This window comes from Tympanuchus pallidicinctus, unplaced genomic scaffold (genome assembly GCF_026119805.1).
Source record: "Tympanuchus pallidicinctus isolate F22 unplaced genomic scaffold, pur_lepc_1.0 scaffold1, whole genome shotgun sequence".
Lineage (NCBI taxonomy): Eukaryota > Metazoa > Chordata > Aves > Galliformes > Phasianidae > Tympanuchus > Tympanuchus pallidicinctus.
In genome coordinates this window covers 42,285,926-42,306,192 of record NW_026294618.1, presented here as the reverse complement: position 1 = coordinate 42,306,192, position 20,267 = coordinate 42,285,926, and the positions used below count along the sequence as shown (strand labels likewise).

Here is a 20,267-nt window from a genome sequence, read left to right as displayed (position 1 = left end):
TCAGTGTGCTCAGGAGATAACAACTCTATGTTCTTGGAACTTACACCAACAACAGGTCTCAGTGACTGCAGCTCTTCATCATAGCCACCCCAGTCTGTCCAGTCCCGATATTCTCCTTCTTCCAGTAAATACTGATGGCCTTCAAACCCAGGCTTTTCATATCCGACCCAACTAAACAACAACAGAGACTGTGTGTGAAAACAGACTATGGCCACCATGTGTTGTGTGAAATTTGTTCTTTCCCCCATCTTCTGTTGAAGATACAGCCGTCCCCTAAATGTTTTTCCCACTGACATCAATTACATTACAATTTCAAATGGAAACAAAAAAAAAAAGTCTAATAAAAGTACTTGCAAAACATGCCAGAGGTGGAAGAAAAAAGTGAAGATTTACATTATGATGACCACTCTGTTTTGAAACAGTGTAGCCAGGTAGAAAGACAAGACCTAAAAAAAAATAAAAAAATACAGCAACTCCTCCTGGCTTGTAATGATACAGGACTTCCAAAGTAGTTTGAGAAGCTTTGTATCCTTCTCTAACCAAAGCTAGATGAAATTCTGCAACTCTTCAATGCATGGAGTTAAAAACATAGAAACAACATCACAAGAAGAGAGAGAGAAGTTAGCAGATGTAGGCTGCTCTGACTGCTCGACAGCCCTTCTACCACTTCTCTAACCTCTGTGAAACTGCAGTAACAATAAAAGTATTGGCTAGAATGCAGCCACTGTTGTGATTATTTCCAAATTTAACCCAGGTGTAAATCTAAAATCAAAACCAAATAGTTTCTGAATTTATCCACTGCAGTTTCAAATCTACAGAGTTAACACTTAATGCTGATGAGGAAATACTGCTAGTGTTTTTTCCCCATACTTACACTCCTCCCAGTACTTTGATGGATCCCATTGAAGTAAGTGAAAGTTGTGTCTTTTCTTCTGATTCCTTGTCACTGAGCATGAAGATCTCTGATTCTACTTCCACATGTCTCCCTTCAAAGAAAGGCTTCTCATAAATGACTACCTGTCACAGAAACAAAATAAAAGAAAAGCTGCAAAGAGCGTGATAAATTCTGATAGCAGTCAGTTTCTTTTGCATGGCTGCATAAAGGGAGAAGATTATCTCTGTTGGAGAGGGTCCAGAGGAGGGCCACAAAGATGATCAGGGGACTGGAGCACCTTCCCTAGGAAGATAGGCTGAGGGAGCTGGGCTTGTTCAGCCTGGAGAAAAGAAGGATGTGGGGTGACCTCATTGCAGCCTTTCAATATCTAAAGGTAGCCTACAAACAGGAGGGGAATCAACTCTTTGAAAGGGTTGATAATGGCAGGACAAGGAGAAATGGTTTTAAGTTGAAGGAGGGAAGATTCAGGTTAGATATCAGGGGGGAAGTTTTTTACTATGAGAGTAGTGAGGTGCTGGAACAGGCTGCTCAGAGAGGCTACTGCTGCCCCATCCCTTGATGTGTTCAAGGCCAGGTTGGATGGGGCCCTGAGCAGCCTGGTCTAGTACTCAATGGGGAGGTTGGTGGCCCCAGCTGTGGTGGGAGCATTGGAGCTTCATGATCCTTTCATGAAGGGTTGGAAGGTCCCTTCCAACCCAGGCTATTCTGTGATTATGAAAGTAATTCATGATCTCTCTTTTCAGGATGTCTTCCCTTAGACATGCAACATTAGGATTTAAATGTTCATTACCTGTCTGCATCATGCAGGTAGCTGTTAATACTGATATTTGCATATATAATAGATGCATAAATTAGACAAATTGCAGTTTCATAGTGCGGTCACATGCAGCATGACCAGCCACTAAGCAGGCAATATGTGACCAAGATATACTTATCTACCCACACGTAGTTGATGTGTGATAACAGGACAACCAAATAAATACTGATTTTTACCTTTGGGTCTCCAGGACATTCTACTTTGCGGCCACCCTATTGGAGTAGAAAAAAAAGAGAGAGAGAGAGAAATGAGTAGTCTAAATCATCTTCATTTCTTCATAAAAATCTGGAATTAGAATGAAAGCTATTTTGTAGAATACATGTGAAAACTAGGAAGATCAAAAGCAGAAATGGATGCAAATCAAGAACTTCATAGATTAAAATGTTGTGGTTTTTAGACTTACATTTCTATGAGTCCTGAAAAAAATGTAGCCACCTTAAGACACTGCTTCTAATATATAAGTGAAGGTCACATAGCTGGCAAGTAATAACGACATTTTACCATTTTCAAGGGCCTCATAGACCTAATGTAGGCTTCCTTCTTCTCCCAGAAAGCTAAATTGGGATATTCACCAGGCTCCAACATTAAAGGGACTCCCTGGAAACCGGGTTCTTCATAAATTAGCCATCTAAAGCAAAGGGGGAGTAGAAAGCAAAAAGTAAAAAAAATAAAACAAAAAAACAAAAACAAAACAAAACAAAAAAACCCCCAACAATAACAACAACAGAAAACCAAACCATAAAAAACAAATCCTAAATCAGAGAAGTAATAATTTGTGAACAGAAAAGAACAAAACAAACGACTCAGGCGAAAAAAGAAAAAAAAAGAAATAGTGTACCCCTAAAACTTTGTTTCTTTGTCTATACCATCAAAATTCCCAACTATAAACTGGTGCACTTGCAAACTTCTGCATTTGTGAAGGGAAACAGCTTACCAATGCACGTGGCATGTTTGAACAAGTAAAAAAAAATAAAAATATATATATATACACACACACACACACACATATATATAATGCTATATATATATATAAAAATATATATATATATATATAAAAATATATATATATATACACACACACACACACATATATATATATATATAATGCTGTGAACAGACAATCAAGAATTTGACTGTCTTATCTGGGAGCAACACAAGTTTTGAACTGAATTTTCAAGACTTAAGGCTATTGCGTATTATTTTAGAATAGCCTTGAAATATTCACATCAGACTTTCCAGAAGTTGAAAGATCTCTATGAACCTAGACCTGCATTTGTTGAAAAATCTACTCGATAGGGAACTCAAAACTTGTATTACTAGTATGTTAAAAACAAACCAACCAACCAACCCAAACCAAATCAAACAAAAAACTCCACAAAACACTGATTCCATTGAAATCTACTTCTTCATGGTTTGTATCTGCTAATGAGTCTACTTTGAAAGACAACACTTTCAACATTCCTGACTTGGACAGCAACAGTAGTTTTTCAAAGCATTTTCAAGAAAATCTTGACCAGTGATCACTTACTGGAAACACAGAAATCTACTGCTGACCTCTGCATTGAGGGTTCACAGTGTGTCTCTCCCAATAAGATCTACCAGTCTCTCAGACATGCAGCATGAGGCAGGACATGAAGTACTAAGCAGAAACACCTTATACAACCAAAAGGTTGCCCGCTTAAGGATCATAATGTATAAGTCTGGTGACATGAGGCAGATAAATAATTAAATTAATCTCACACTTTAAGCTAATGTAAACTGGCACACGTTGGTCTAGCTTCACTGCAGACACGTGGTTCCAAGAAACAAAGAACTTTGCTTTTACTGACATGTACAGCCAAATACTGAATGTATTGTGTGTCCTATAGCCACCCAACTCAGTGAGCTCTCAGCTTCACAGAAGAATTTTAAGTACATGAGAAACCAAGAAGAGAATACAATCAGAAGATAATGGTGCATTGCCTCATTTTTGTTGGCAGCTTTTAATAAACACATTTAAGCACACACAGTGGGAAACTTTCAGATCCAACCACACCTACACGGTGAAGTGACTCAGAATCAAACCTTCCTCAGCTGCCAGGACAGTGAACTGTCATGCCTGCAAACTAAGGGAAAAAAAGAACCCTGCAACACACACACAAAAAAAAGTAGCAGCAATTTACTGTATTTCTTATGCAACCAATTGGCAGAAGTAACATCTTTCCACCTTTCCATCTTTCCTGGACAAAGAATTGGTAACTGAGAGACCTAATTTGATTCACAGTGAAAATACTAGTCCACTTTTCTTCAAGAGATCAAAATACAGCTGAGAGAAATTAAGACTTTAAGGAGTTCACACAAACTGCACAGGCCTTGCTTCCTTTACTAAAAAATTGTTATTTCACTATTCACAGAATGCTTCCAAGAGGGAACAGAAACAAAGTTGGAAGGTAAATGAGGCAAATAATAATCAACCTCCAAATAACGTATCTGATTTTATTACTCTTGGCAGACATGTAATTTGGAATGAATTTGCAGTTCAACATAAATAAGCTTCTGTCAGAGAACCAACTATGTGAACATCTTAAAATTTTCCTACATACTCGAGTGCTTCATAGTGTTCCTCCAAAACCAGTGTGAAAAATTCATCAGATAAAATACCTTTATCTGATAATGAAAGTGCCTCATCCATCATGAGATGTATTTGAATATCTCTTTGCAGTGTTATGTAATACTAATCCTTAGTTGGGCAATTATCAACGGTTAAATATACCATTAGCAAAAAGGCAAATGCTACCACAACCCAAACATGGCACAGCCACCAGGTCTGTACACCCTGCAAAACATTCTGCAGGACCCAGGACCACAAAAAGCAGTTATACTCCCTGTTTCTAAGTGCAGTTTCCCTTCTTTTCGCACCAATTTTGCTGATGCCAATTTAAGGCATACTTTAAGTAATGATATACTTATTACATTATCAAAGTCATCATTTCTACAGTAACTGGATTGTTCCTTGGCCTCCTCTATCACAAAACTTTGCTTAGTTCATGGCATGCATTATAATCCTAATTTACATGGCTGTATGTTTTCAGGTGACATAGTATACATTCTTAATTGTCAGTATAAATACTGATCAATTAAAATGCACTGTGAAATAAAAGGATGCTTTCACGAGACCACATTTCATGCTAGGCCTTACTTCATTACATGACAGCTTAAAAATGTTCAGTATAATCATTTCAAGTTTAGAGATAAAAGCAGGTAGGAAATGTGGTGGTAAAATGCTATGGTGAGACATCTCTCATTTCTTATAAGTTTGCCTGAATGTGAAAAGCAGCAGAGGAAAGTTCATACTTTTACTGCAAATTCTTTAACCCCATGCAATTAAAAGAAAAATAAAACATTATAAGGTGTCACCCTAACCAGGTATGAAGCATTATAATGATGTAACAATGTTACAGTCAACAAGAACTACCAAAATGTCTGACTGGAATAAACACAGCCTGCTTACATGGCTGATAGATGTAATCAATGGCTTAAAAGAAATTCCTTTCATAGCAGTACACGTTCACACAAAACTATGCACTTACATGCCCCAGTGTACTTTGATAGAACAAGTCTTCTGAGTGCTGCCAAACACCCCTGTTTCCTCTGTGTCGTCAAAAAAGGAAGTCACGATTCCTAGCCCTTCAGGTTCTGTATACAAATCAATTTGACTGACCCTGTAATCCTGAAAAAATGAAGATCGCAATAATTACCCCATCTGTGCTGTAATTAATGTGGCTAACTAAAACAGCTTTGTAACTCCTGTTTGTTTTAAATTGCTTCCCCTTCTTGTCAATTACTACTATTATCAGATTCCTGCCATAAAAGTACAACTAGGCCAGTTGCCTGTCTCTGTTTGGACCAAGACCTCATCAGTCAATCTTTAATCAGCATGTACATTGTTTATCTTCTGCCATCTAGGCAGGAATGCATCTTCTTTCATCAGTTAATATCTCCTCCAGCAAATTAAATCCTAACACAACAACAAGCAAACCATTCTTGAGAAGAACTAATTTAAACAAGAACTGTAGTTACAAGCAATATATATTCCTCCCTTTTTCTTTACTGGTCAAATACCTTTATAACTCATGGTTACTTTGGCAATCTGCAAACATATATGCTTAATGGTAGGTTAAAATGCATGTAGGAAGGCTGTTTCCAGCACATATGAAATTTCTCAATAGGTTTGTACACACAAGTTATTTTCTGAGTAAAAAAAAGATTTGAAGGTGTTTAATGCTAAAGATTTGTCGGGTATAAGTCTGTTCTATACATTAATAAAAAATAACAAAAAAATGCTCAACAATCCATGTGTTTTCAAAATATATGTCTGTGGATTTACTGATCAGTGTTCTGGAAAGATTTTCCCTAAGAGATTTATCAAGCTGAAAAGCATAACCCTACATAAGTTTCTATAGCATTTTCTGGGCCGTTTCAATGCAAAATAATTTTCTTCCCGACGTACCCTTTCACTGTTTTTTAGCCAAATCCCTACTTCAAAACAAAATTTAACGAAATTAAACAAAATTAACAATTAAACAAAAACAAAAGAAACCCCACCCACCCACCCACTCACACTGTGACCATATGAGAAATCCAACCTGCAAGACTGATTTTTCTTAACAGTATAAAACTTCATCAAACATTAGGACTTCTACAAGAGATTCTTTACTTATATTACTTGCCTTAACAACATGTCTTATCGAACCAATCACTGCAGGCTTTAGCGATTCGCATTCATTTTGCTCTTCACCTGCACCCCAAATATCTGGGAATTCCAGTTCACCTTCTTCCAGAGGAATAGAAGGACCTTCAAAATTTGGTTTTTCATAGAGTATCCAGCTTAAATTAAAAAATCATCAGTTTAAAATGTTTTATCAAGTGTGAGTTTCAAAAATCATTTTCCCATTTAACAATTTCTTTTTTCACAAGAAGCACCATTTCCAGACCTTCCATGCCACACCAACACAGTTTATTCACCCAACAATGCTGATGCAAGTCATTTCTGGTCATTGTGATATTTTTTAAAGCAATTATGAAAACAAGGATGCCTACTGCTGACTTTGTAATTTCATCAAAAACTTCTCCACCCTTTTCAAACTGATGATCTGGGACTGCAGGAGTGTTGTCTATATATAGCAGACTTCTGCACGAGATACTAATCAGAACCAATTTGTAGGTCAGAAAATGTTGACACTACAGACTGCTGTGTCATGTATAAACAGACAGGCTACTTGGATACTATGAACAGCATCGTACAGTTCTACAGCGGCTGGTATAGACGTGCTGAAGAATGCTCAGAAGACAACTTTTATTTTTAACTGTAGGTTTGAATAAATAAGTAGATAAAAACTATATCCATTCACAGATTTAAAACTCTCCCCTAGAGCTCTCACTTGAAGGGAATAAAAAAATATTCCCTTAGCACAACTGAAAACCATGTTGGAAAAGAAGAGAGCCTTGGTTTACACAGGCCAGATTTTCATTCCTGTTTTCTGAACTAAGCAGCCATTAGAACTAGGATCTCCTACAGCAGCTAGTCCTTGTTTATCCAGCTTGCTATCAGATCATTACTTTTGAGAAAATGCTGTTTGACCATATTATAGCCTGGTCACAGCTTAAATTACCATACTATCCAGACCAGTAATGGCTGTACTTTTAACACTCTAAAGAAGGTGACAGATGAACTGGTTTTTAAATAGACAGACAATCCAGCTTTTAAAGAAAAATTCCCTCTAGACTCACCAGAGAAATATCTGCACAATCACTTCATATATTTGGCTAAGGAATTTATCTTTCTCGTCGAGACTAATGTAGCCCTAACCCATAGCAAACCTGTCTTCAAAACCCCTAGCTATCCTGTTAACATAATTCAAATACTACTTAAGAATCCATAATGGAGAGAAGAATCAAAGGGCAGCATGGACAGAATTTGTCTTTTTATCTCACTGAGGTGAAATGTTGAACTCTTCCAAATGGAGCACTCACTCCAATTTGTCAGAGAAGTTAGCTAATACAGAGCTTCCTATAGCAGGAGGTAAAATACCATGTTTCTTTGAAAAGGTGTCTACATTACATTGGCAGCTGAACACTGGTTCTGTTCCAAAGGATTTCCAGATGGATAAAGATCTCCGGGTAGATTTATCAACAATAAAGAGTTAAAATTCATCTTACCATCCTCTGATAACTTTAACTAAGATTGTCGGTGACAGAACCCAAGAACTGCAATCCAGAACATCATGGAAAACTTCAATAACATTCTCTTGATTGTCACAGTATATCACCAGCTGTGTTTAAAACAAAACCAACATCAACTATTTTTGTCTTGCTGTGCTTTTAAATATGGAGAGGAACAGCGAAGAACATAAAATTGGTCTTACCTTCCCAGGCCTGGGATTTATTTTACTTTGTCCATTTCTTGAAAGCGTCTAATAAACAGTGGGGAGAGAAAAGTCACTTATACAAAACAAACCAAACATCCATTCAATAAAGATGCTAAACTATAAAAAGTTACCGAAACAAAATGAAAATTACACTGAACAGTAAAAAAACTTCACCTACACCTAGCTCCTGCCTCAATTCCTCCTTCTTCCTGAAGAACAATAGTTTGCCATGAGTAACACACTTGCTAATTATTATTTCTTTTAATTATCATCTCGCTGAAGACAAGTATTCTCAAATTTGAAACATTTTAAAATTTCTTTTGATCAGCTTTCTACTTATTCCAGGAGTTTCAGACACTGAGCGAGTACTCATAAAACTGGCATTATGAAAGTACATGCTCTACAACTTTCAAGATATTAATGAATATGTTATTGTCTGCTAACCACAAAGAAATAAATGATTTTTAAGGAATAGGTGATAAGACTGAGGAAGCATGGTGGCATATATGTTCATGAACTAGATATTATAATCAATTTTTTGCTGAACATCTTCTAACAAGGTAAGTATTCTCCAAGAAGTATGAGGCTCTGTAATAAGCAATAGACTAAAAATGCTGAGAAGAAATAAAATATACTCAGGTATACAAAATCTGTAACAGTACCTCTAAGTCTACAGGGAACTATATGATACAGGCTATATGAAAAAATTTGTGGTTGTATCATGTGATCTCAAAACAAATAAGGAAAGGGTTGTAATTACGTGTGGCTTTCTAGCAAGGACTGGAGCATTAATTCTTGGACAGGGTCCCACTCTGCTAGGTACTATTCGTATAAACCAAAAGTCAGACCCTGCCCTCAAACAGCTCAAAGCAGAAGATAAGCAGCAACACGTGCAAGGAACTAATGAGAACAGATTAGTCACCATGCAGGGCTGGCAGTGGTCTCAGGATAGAGCTCCTAACCACCATTGGATTTTTGTAGGCATCATCAAGACAAGCTGAAGCATGACTGGTTTTTCAGCCTGCGCTTCAATTCCAGTTAGAACTTGCTCAGTGCGAGCGTCATTGAGAGTCATCGTTTTAGGCTGCCCTTACTCTTTCCCTTCATGCTGTCCATTAGCCTCTTCATCACCACCTTTTTAGTCAGATGAAGACACACAGTATGTACATGTCATACAAACTTTCTTGATACCTGCCTACCTTGAGCAAGACACTTCAGAGTCAGCAATGGTGCTGCAGAAGACCTGGAACCCAATGGAGACTAATGAACTCCTCCCAAGAGCAATCTTACGTGTGGACGTACCTCCTTGCCACACTGTGCCTCCACACTCTAATGAAATAGTGAAATCCACTCTGGGACAACAATTTAAGTGGCAAAAATTAGCACCTACATTAGTCATTTGCTTCAAATTCAGGTTTTGAAATCCAAATAGGACCACCTAAAGTCAGGATTCCTTTAGAACTGGTGGTAGGAGTCTTCATCACTGCAAATAAACGACCTAATTTTCAACCCTACACTAATTTAAAACTTCCCATAAGAGAAAAATCGACATTCTCAAAACTTTAAGGTAGAATGGATTATTTCCTGCCATAAGGTGTAGAAGGAAGAAGTTATTTCTGCTTCCCCAGCCATTTTAGTAGAACTGTAACAGCAGATAATCTGCTGCTTTAGCAAAGAACTGCTGAAGTTTCTTATATGCTACTTCAATTCCACAGATCACATTAATACAGCTATTAAACTTTGGAAAACATTTTTCTTCCTGGGTAACAATAAGGACAACATCTGTAGAAACAGCAAATACTGTTGGTTCAAAATACTGAAAGCAGAAATCACGGTTCTCATGTTGGGGTGAAATTGGCTTTGAAAGAAAACACAGGTCTACCTTCACTCATGGCGAACAGAAGCTCATAATCAAGTGAAGGGGCATCCCTCCACTGCAGCAGCACTTTCAATAAACGTTACTATGCATTCTTAAGGAATACTTTAAGAATGACGTATTTTCCACCAAATGCATGACAATACTGAGAGCAGAAATAATGGACTAAGAAAGTTTGCCTTATTATCCTTATAATAGCGTACCAACTGAATGTCTGAGTGGCAGAGAGATTATTCTTAAAAGAAGAACAGGCAAAAGTTCTCTGAAATTTGCAGCAAGCATTTTACTGATTGAGAATAAAAAAAAACAGATGCAGTGCGAGACCTATTTTAGAAAAAGAAGCATGGAGACATATTCAAACATATCCTTTCCTACTAGTGAAGAGTCTTAGAATAAAGGCATGACAAAGAAACAATCACTTTAAGAGATGCCATACATTTTACAGACATGCATCTTATTTTCATGTGTAGCAAACATCAGATGAAACTGCTACTATACCTATGCTCATTCTGTGCATGTAATCGATGCATATCCCACTATGAAAGAAACAAAACAAAAGCTATGCGCAGTAACTTTCAAGACAGATTTCTAATGACATAATACTTACATCTACATCTAATAAACCAGTGGGGACATTTGATTCATATCTGCTTGCCCCTAACCAGCTGGAAAAATTTTTTTCTGGATTCCCATAGTTAGGCACTGGTAAACTCAGCTCTTTTTTTGCACTATCTGCTTGTATGTACTTCTCCATATAACTTGGAAACTTCATATCTGAAAGAGACTGGATCACAAAAATAAAAATTAACAGTCATTCAGCAGTTAATTCATGAAACACAACCATGCAAAATGTTGTTCATCTTTTATTACCTCAGGTTTTTGAGGCAGGCTGAATGGCCCAGAAGCATCCTGTTGTAAAAAAGGTATCCCTGAGGAGTCTGATATAAAAGTTGTGTTATTTACTGAGGTCACAGATGGATTAAGCAGCTTTTCTTTAGAAGTAGATGACAGCAAGCTTGAGAAGAGTGAGCTTTTTTCCAGCCGGGATCTCTTGACTTCACCATCTGTACCATCCGTGTTCTCTTTCCCATTTATTTCCTGAGGAAAAGCAGGTTCTTCTCTACTACATGACTGAAGGGCTTTGAATATTATACTTTGCTCTGTTGATGCGCGTTTGGGCCTGACTCTGGCTATCGTTTCCAGACTTTGCATTTTCATTTGTTGGGTTGGTAACATATCCTGCACTTTTTCCCTTCTCAGTCCCAAACCAAAGGTAAATACACTAGGATCAAATACTTTCTCTAAATTGTCTTCATGAATCGGAGGCATTGCGAAGTGGGGTGCTGGGGATTTAGGAAGCTTTGACCTTTTCTTTTTCTGTGGTAAACAAACTGAGCTGTCCAAGTTTTTTATTGTTTCAGCAAACTTCTTCATGTCGGTCGGAGAATCAAAAACAGCATCATCTTCAGCAGAGCCATTACAAGTTTTGCTAGGGCTCTCTGGGGTATTACCGCTGTGCTCCGACATCACTACACCATTGAGACTGCTGCCATCACACTGCTGTGCTGCATAGGTCAAATCTCCCAACTTTGCATTTTTATCTCCATTTTCCACCTTCTGAGATTCTGGTCTACAAAGCTGATGAGATTGTAGAGGATATTTATCACCATTGCAGGGCGATAAGACCTCCGTGCCTGGCAGTACCTTCTCTTCGTTTCTGGGGAGTTCTGAGCTTGTGTTATTTTGCTGGTAGTAAATATCATGAACGCTTTCATTTTTAACAGGCGAGTGCAAAGACGGTTTAAAAGGAGAACTTTCCTTTTTAGCTGCGCTTAATTCAGGATCAGGTTGCTTCAGAGAGGCACCACTAGCTTCAATTTTGCTGCTTTGGTTAAAAAGGGATATTGCAGCTTTTACTTTAAGCTCTGTTCCTTTCCCAACGTCCTCATGAGCTGCAGAGCCTTCTTCATTTTTGCCTTTTAATTCTGCAGTTCCATCTTTCTCAGCTGTGCCATTCTCACATAACTTCTGGCGACTGTTTTGCTTATTTAACGTTTTATCAGGCTGTTCGCTTTCCTTAGGTTGTTTTCCAAATATCAGCTTTGCTCTACCAACAAACGTGCTTGGTACAGCATTATTTTTTGAAGCAGAGCTATCAGCAGGCCTCTGGCTCTGATTGGCACATTTATTTTCAAACAAGGAAATTTTGTTGGCAATGCTGTTGTTATTTTTATTAACTGGTTTTTCAAGAGTATCCTGCTCACTTTCTAAACTGTCTTGATTTGTAGGTGCTTTAAAATTCAGCTCTACGTTCTTCGGTTTGGCCGGGCTATGGGAGGCAAAGTGATACACAGTTACATCTTTCAGTAATCTTAAAGAGACTTGTAACAGTTTGTAAAACTACAAGATGTAGCATTAAGATGATTTTCCTACAATCATAATCAGTTTAAATTTCAGTATCTCAAAGGGAATTCAAAAAGTCAAAATAATTAAACACTAAATAAAGAAAATATATTTCAAACGTAATTATTTAATGCTCAGCAAAACAAAGATGCAGAAACACAGCAGCCTACAGCATCTGCAAATGAGGCAGAGAACTACTTATGACTGACAGAAATTAAAATTTAATAGTGAACAGGCAGAATAAATTACACGCATGCAATTCCCTGCAGAGTTTAGGAAACAAATCCCAATTCATTAAGGTGATAATGAGTTGGTTAACATTAGAATATACCTCTCCAACAAGTTTTGAAGACATCTGCCCAGATTCTTTTCAGTCCTTGCACTGCAGAAGCAACCATAAATCAAGTGAGAAACCTCTTCTGGATTCATTACTGCTGGTAGAAAATATCACAATCCCCCGATCCACTGCAACTGCTCATCACTGTTTTAACCATTAGCCAACACCGCATGGGAGGACTCTCCCATTTCCCTCAGGTAAAGTCAGCTAACATTTTAAATAGTGTCAACTAACCTTGCTGATTTTACAAGAACTGAATTGGGAAATACTTGTAAAATCTTATTTAACAGAGTGGATAGAAAAGTGCATACTAGGAGGCCACAGCACATATGACTTGTCTACTATTGCAGAAAGCTGGTGACGCACATCTCCTTCATCAGAATATCTACATTCAAATAAAAGCCTTTGTCCGTGTCACCTGCTACTGCAGGTGTGTGAACAACTGAGAAGAAGCAAGACATGTCTTCAAAATTTATCAGCCAGAAGTAAGGAGTGCCAAGCAGCCCATCAGCATCTCAAAGTCAGACCTGCTCTCCACATTGGAATCCAGCGACATTCAGCAGTGACAGAATGCACAGAAACAAAATCTTAAAATGGCAGGAGATTAAAGAAACTCGCTTGCAGGGGCCTCATATGCTCTACCAATTATTCTTGTACTCATTGGTTTTGTTCTTCACCTACACAGCTGTTTGCTGAGCTGTGACAGAGCTCTTCAGTCCAGTGAAGAAGGGTGAGGTACAATTGAGTTATCACAAACGTAAAAACTGAATCCACTCCTTCCTTCTCTCCCTCAAGAATCCCTCTCAGGTAAGAAAGTAAACCCTACCAAAACATCTTCACTGTAGCAACTTTTCTTCTTGAGAGAAGCACAGGGAACAAACTTACTGTGATAACAGAAGGAACCCCAAATCAACTGCCTAAGAAACTATGCAGAAAGTAACTGCTGAAATCACTGAGTATTTCAGGAGACTTCCTGACAGTGCACACTGCTTGCTCAATTTCTCTTAACTGGAATGTTCTTACAAAGAACACAAGACAACAACAACAAAAAAAGATAAAGTGAACTTACAAACACCTGACTGACTGTACCTCAAACAGAAGCTAAATAAAAAGCAATTGGAAAACTGAAGTCTAGAGGCAGGAAAAAAAAAACACAACAACATTCTTGAGACAAATAATGTGTGGAACTAACAGACAACAAATTTCAAGATATCTACACCCTATTTTCTTTTGCAGTAACTTTTGAAAGATGTTAATTTACTTTTTTTTTTTTTTTTCTGGAAATGTAAACAAGTTGAAAGGGATCTCTGATGGTCATCTAGTCCAGCTTGCCACTCTGCAGATGCAGCTTCCAAGTAAGATCAAAGTTGCTGAAGGTTTTCTCTGACCAAGGGCTGAGTATCTCCAAGGATGGAAAATCTGCACCCTTACTAGCTATGGAAGCACTGAAGCAAGTCATCCACTTGCCCTATGAATTATTTTTACCTTATGTTCCACTGGAACTTACTTGTTGCAACTTGCAACTAGGCTGCTGTCCCTCCACTGAAAGATCAGAGAAGAAACTGCTCTGCCTTCTCTAATGCCTCTGTGGAGATGATGGCAAGATCTACTCACATCCTTCTCTGCTAAAACAAAGCCAAGTGCTTCAGCTTCGACCTGTACGTAATGTACCCCAGTGACACTATCTTAATGGTACACTGAAAGACTCATTCCATCTTGTGAAAATCTCACTTGTACCGAGGGTAGCAGGCTAGAAGGACTTCTGCTAGAAGGATGCACTAGAGGAAGAAGTTATATTTTCCTTCTGCTTGTATTTTCAAGAGGTATCACTAGCACCTGGTAATCTTCACAGACTCATTTCCATACCCTCCTCCTGTCAGTCTGTCACTTGCACTACTACATGCGTTTCAACACAACAAACAACACATCTCCCTAATAAGATCCTTCTTTCCTTGTAAGTCTTGACACAAGCAAGCGCAATGGTTAACACTGATAGTTATCAGCCACACCTAAAACTTATGTCAATGAGCAACGAACACCTCAAAGGTATAGTTTCAAGCTTTGCAAATTTACACACAAACAACTGCTTCAGCAACCTGTATTTTACTCTGCAGTATTTTTGCAGAGCAGCAGGCAAACAACTGATGCTGAAGAGCAATGAAAAGCTCAGCCTTGCAGGTCCATCCACCACAGCCAGTCACGTGCAGCTAAGCCTTTCATTTTGCCACTGAGGAACGCTGATGTTCCACACTGAGGAAGGCTGATTTTAAATATAGCTGAAGGACGCGTCTCTTTGCAAGTACTGAATTTCTAAGCTTGTTTAAAAGGAGGAGAGAAGCTGTCCGAGTGTCCTTTAATTTCCCCTGCAGCATGGGAGAAAAAACACTGAAACATGGATTCGAATAATGGTTCAGACACTTTCTTACAAACAGCCCAATACAGTTCATCATTTCCACCCACTGCTGGCCAGAAACAAGCAAGCACAAGTGAAATACCAATGTCCTTCTCTTAGGCTATACCTTGCAGCTAACCTGTGTGAGCAAGCAGTTGAATCTCCTCTAATACAGTCATAAATTGAAGGTGACTCATATACTTGAAGCATACTGTTCAAACGACCTCATCAAACACGTAACTGATGCCAAAACATCAGACTGAGGCAAGCAAAGTAAAATAACATGCTAACAGAGCAGAAGAATTCAATGAGTGGGCATAGGCACAAAGGCAGCTACAAAACCAAGTCTGAAAATGAAAAATGACAACTAAAGTCAAGGCTGATGTGTTCTGCAAAACCCTAACAGCTGCCTGAGCTTTTATGTGCTGAGTGAGAGGTGCCATTAGCCTAAGTTTAGTCTCAGGCCTAGTAAGTTCCTCTTTCAAAAGCTAAAGGCAAAAGTATCCTGTGACTCCCAAGTTTCAATGAACACAAAGACATAAAGGGAGCAAAGACAGGAACCGCTATCATTATTTGCTGAGAACTGGCAAAAACAACTTCTTCAGGAGTACTTCTCAATAACTTCGATTCTCAGAACTGGCATCACGTCATCTGTAACAAATGTCACATATTCTTCAATTGAAAATTAGTTCGATTATTTCAAATTCATTATATAGGAGCGAAATGAGTCTCTCATTGTCCATCTTCATTCAAATGAGTGATTTCCTGTTTTACAACTTAACTCACATCCAGGTTTATAGTTCAACATGCTTTCAAGGATGACCAGAAATTACATCAGATAATCCGACTGTATCAATTTATCAGGCTAAAGAAATTGTGTGATTCTGTGCAACAGTATCTACCAGGAGCATCGTGAACCTGCAGAACACAGCAGTCCCCACCCTGGGCTAAAGTTCTTGGAGCAGCAGATAAGGTCAAGACGCAAAGTAGTGCACAGTCCACACTGCCAGGTGAGAAAGAACAGGCTTTTATCCATTAAAATGAAGTCTGTCAGAAGGGGTACTTGTCTAGAGTATAGCAGAAGATAATTCTCTGTGCAACAAACTAAACAGATACCCAGACAAACAAAATCCAGCCATGCAAGTGCTTGTAACTTCATCATCATTAATGGTAGTGACACAAGGAGAAAAACATGCAGGCTACTTGCATTCAAATTTGTAAAGATACAAAACTGCAGTGTTGAACATCTGTGAGCTCTGTCGCCAGATGACACAATGGCATCGTGGACAAAAATCACCACAATTTAACTATCAGAATGAGGTGTTTTCGATCCAGATAGAAAGGTACAAATCAGAGGTAGCATTTCACAAACTGATATTCCTGAAAATATTGATTTCCTGAAAATATTCCCATCAACTCTATACTTTGCAGATGTGGGAAGCATAACTGGAAGTATATGTGGTTGCTAAGCTTTAATGCTGAACTTTCTTGAACCTCTAGCACAAATGAAAGGCAACTCATGTGGACTCTGACACGACCTGTAAGTGAATGCACCACAAAGAGGAAAGCAATGCTGCCTATTACATACCCATGAAAACCAAACAATAGAAATGACAAGAACAATAAAATGATTCACAGAACAAAACCATTGGTAGTCCAGGAAATCAATAGCTGGAATCCTACTAATGATCACACTGCAAGTAACAAATACATCCACATCTTCCTAAGGAAAGTGAAGATCACATCTGCTTGACAGAGAACAACTGCTTCAGAAATAAATCACACAATCTAACTATGCATAATTCTGCAAATGCCTGATCTAAATCCCATGCATAAGAATTTACATCCTTTGTCCTACATGTACTTATAAAGACAGCTAAATGCATTCAAATTTCTGGAGTCAGATTTATCATATAATTTGAAGTACCAAGTAAGCTCTACACTGCATCCTTCATCTCTTCATAAAATAACTGCTGAGCAGAATTGCTCCTTTTTCAAAGAATAACCTGAACACCTTCCTTGGCCGTGGATTTTAAAGTACAAAATCTTTAAGAAGATCCTCCATTGGCTACAAACAGCAAAATCACATGAAGGTCAGTGAGAGCCAAACTAACCTGAGCAACAAAAGGGGCAACGATGACAACAGAGCAGCTTTTACTCATGTTAAATTATTCTATATAACAAAACAGACATACAAAGAAGTGACCTAGACACGAATTATTCTTCTAACACATGTATATTACAGTGTTAGTTAGGTGTAAATATGATTAAAAGAAGCAGTTCTTAATTGAAAATAATCTAGATAGCAGATACCTAGCCAGTGCTCCTATGTAATCCTAAATACAGATGCTGGCAAAATTACAGCTACAAGGGTAAGGTAAACTGTAGTTATCTTACTTACAGGCTAATTTTTGTTGTGACTATTCTGGAAGCATCCAAACTCTTCAGCTTGAAGCTGTCTAAATCAGAACTTGTCTGTCTCTCAGCTGGCATACATAGGTCTCCATTTTTAATCTTATCAGTACGCAAGAAAGCTCTTCCATCAGAATCATTACCATGCTTTTCTGTCTTGGTTTCATTTCTGCCTTCAGCAAATACCATGGTGTTCTCTTCTGCCTTATTGGACGAGGAGACTTTAGGAGATTCCAAGCTGTCTTCCCCAAAAGCCCCAGGTGGAGTTCCTTTTTCCTGCAAAGTTCTTTTTGTCATTGGGTTACTCTCCGTTGATGCTAAAGGTTGCCTTTTTGAGGAGTAATCTTTCATCTGACTCTTCAAACCAGTGGGGGAAGTAGGAAGAGCATCCAACTGATTCTTTTTATAAGATCTTCTCCTTGCAGGGGTTGTGGTTGAAGCATGTTGTTTACCTTTGTCAGCTTCAGTCTTGGACGTGCCTTTGTGAGCAGATCCAGCTTTTAGGTCTGGATTATTACCTGAAGAAAAGGAATTCCGTTCAGGAGTCTGTTGAGGAGACTTCAGTTTTCTTTCTGAGGTTATTACCTTGTCTGGAAACCCCTCAGAAGATGCATCATCCTCAAAAACAGAATCTTCTCTGGCAGTATTCTCCGTCTGGTTTCTCTCTCCATTTGTGATGTCACTAGATGACTGAGATTTTCTCCTTTTCCCAGATCTTTTACTAGAAGATTTCTTATCCATTGTGTCCGAGTCACCACAATTTTCTTCCGATATAACAGTCACGGGTTCATTAAGGAGTTCGTCTGTTTTTCTAAGATAGATATCAACTGTTAACACTCTCGCAGGCTGCGGGTGTTCACTTGCTAGAGTTTCCGGCTTGTATAGCAAATCCTTTGGCTTTGCATGCCCAGGCTCTTCAGACACCCACGTGTTCACCAGATGCTTGTGGCTTAAGATACTCTTTTCTAAGTCTTCGCTAGACAAATTCCTCAAACTTTTTATAAAATCTGGAGTTGTGGAATTATTTATATCTGTGACTGACCCCTTCTCTGGTTCCCGGGTGTCCACATTCAAACTACTCTCAAAGAAAGAGTTTTTAATGGTTTCGCTGCTGCTGCTCCAGTCTGGTGACCACTCACTGTCAGAGGATACTCCTCGACCACTCCATTCTGAAATGGTATCGTGGTATAGAGGTCCTACTTCCCCACTGAAACTATATTCTTGTGTCTCAGGAACGACACTCGTGTTTCTCACTTGCTTCTGTACCGGAGGAGATTCAGGACCTTGCTGTATATGTTTACAGTGAATGGGCTGCGCTGTGTGAGGCGAAACTGACCTCTCTCCTTTCCAATGAGAAGTGTGTTCTAATGAACTTTTGACATTTTTCCTTTTCCCTGTACCAAACAAATTTCCAAGTCTTTCCAAAACTGGTTTCTTTTTATGCTCTTCTTTGGAACAATCTGGAAATTGTGAGGAGGACTATTTAAAAAAAAAAAAAAAAAAAAAAAAATTGGTTAAGGTCAAAAGTGTTTGTTTAATAAGCATATTTGTCTTAATTTCATCTTGAATTTAAAAGGATACAATGAATAGGAAAACAAAGCAAAACCAAGACAAAAAACACATACTAAATGATACTAGCTCTAATGAAACAAACAAAAAACCCTCAAAACACAATTAAAATCCCAAGATTCTCCTTATGCCTTTGCCTGTGTTTGTTTACAACACTCTTACCTTGCCCTACAATAGCAGCGTTGTATGTCCTAGATCTCAAACTGTTGCACAATTAGTTAACATCACCTGAAGTAATATAGTATTCTGGCGTTGGTAGGGCTGGGGAAACACGTTGCTTGGTCAAAATTAGAGCATGGAGTTTGCCAAAAAAAACGGCATGGACTTGAACTGTCCATATTGGTTGACAGTTTGGAGGCTGCTGGTGGTAGAAATGAGCGTAAGTTACTTTTCTTACGTTTCATTTTTTACATTTTTCCTTAACGAAAGCTCAAAACAACAGGAGCCACTGCATCATTCAATGAGCATTACCGGGTCAAACACTGCCCTGCATCACTCCCCGTGAAGTTTTCCCTTACAACTTCTAATTAACATGGTAAACAGGAAACACGCAATAGCATTACCGAGCACAGAAGCCTATTTGCATTTTAATATATTAGCACTTTTTACATGCCGGCACGATGAATACGTGTTTTGAGCTGTTGTATTTCCAAACGCCGCGGACGTTTCCTACTCCGTCCCTTCGCCCTTCCCGATGCTCTCCACGCCGGCTGCCGCCGCGCGTTTTCAGGGCTTCCTTTCTCCCGCAGACACCGCGCTTCCCTCCCAGCGCCGCGCCTTTCCCTCACACCCGGGCACGGGACGGCTGCGGGTTGGCTGCTGGTTAGCTGAGGGTTGGCTGTCGGTAGGCTGCGGGCCGCGCTCCCGCTCCCGGCACAGACGGGGCAGCGCGGCCGCTCCTCCCCGCCCTCGAGGACGCCCACGGGCACCCGCGCCCTCCTCCGCCCCGCGCCCTCGAGTCCGCCGCCGCTGTTCCCCTGCCCGGGACGAGGCGAACGACGGAAAGGAGCCGGACTTCACCCATCCCCGTCCCGGCCGCCCCCATCCCGCCCGGCTCCGCAGCGCAGCGCCTCCCCGCCTCGCCCCGCCGAGTGAGGCCCCCCACACTCACCGCCCAGCGCGCCCCGGCTCGGAGCTGCCCCGCACGCCGCTACCCCGG

The 20,267-nt window shown here is 39.3% G+C and overlaps 1 protein-coding gene across 3 annotated transcripts in view; it reads right to left on the bottom strand.

Annotated features, from left to right (window-relative positions):
* The window catches only part of CRYBG1 (crystallin beta-gamma domain containing 1), a 64,093-nt gene that overhangs the window by 23,654 nt on the left and 20,172 nt on the right, over positions 1 to 20,267 (bottom strand). For 2 of the 3 annotated variants that reach the window (XM_052698572.1, XM_052698592.1), the window contains exons 2-13: positions 17,529 to 19,018; positions 12,730 to 12,780; positions 10,866 to 12,324; positions 10,603 to 10,779; positions 8,117 to 8,164; positions 7,911 to 8,023; positions 6,422 to 6,578; positions 5,282 to 5,421; positions 2,214 to 2,340; positions 1,889 to 1,924; positions 875 to 1,017; positions 45 to 171 (exon numbers count right to left, since the gene is read on the bottom strand). In XM_052698572.1, coding sequence (XP_052554532.1) covers positions 45 to 171; positions 875 to 1,017; positions 1,889 to 1,924; positions 2,214 to 2,340; positions 5,282 to 5,421; positions 6,422 to 6,578; positions 7,911 to 8,023; positions 8,117 to 8,164; positions 10,603 to 10,779; positions 10,866 to 12,324; positions 12,730 to 12,780; positions 17,529 to 19,018 — 4,068 coding nt within the window. The remainder of the gene's footprint in view (positions 1 to 44; positions 172 to 874; positions 1,018 to 1,888; positions 1,925 to 2,213; positions 2,341 to 5,281; positions 5,422 to 6,421; positions 6,579 to 7,910; positions 8,024 to 8,116; positions 8,165 to 10,602; positions 10,780 to 10,865; positions 12,325 to 12,729; positions 12,781 to 17,528; positions 19,019 to 20,267) is intronic. The other variant, XM_052698583.1, reaches the window with a different exon arrangement.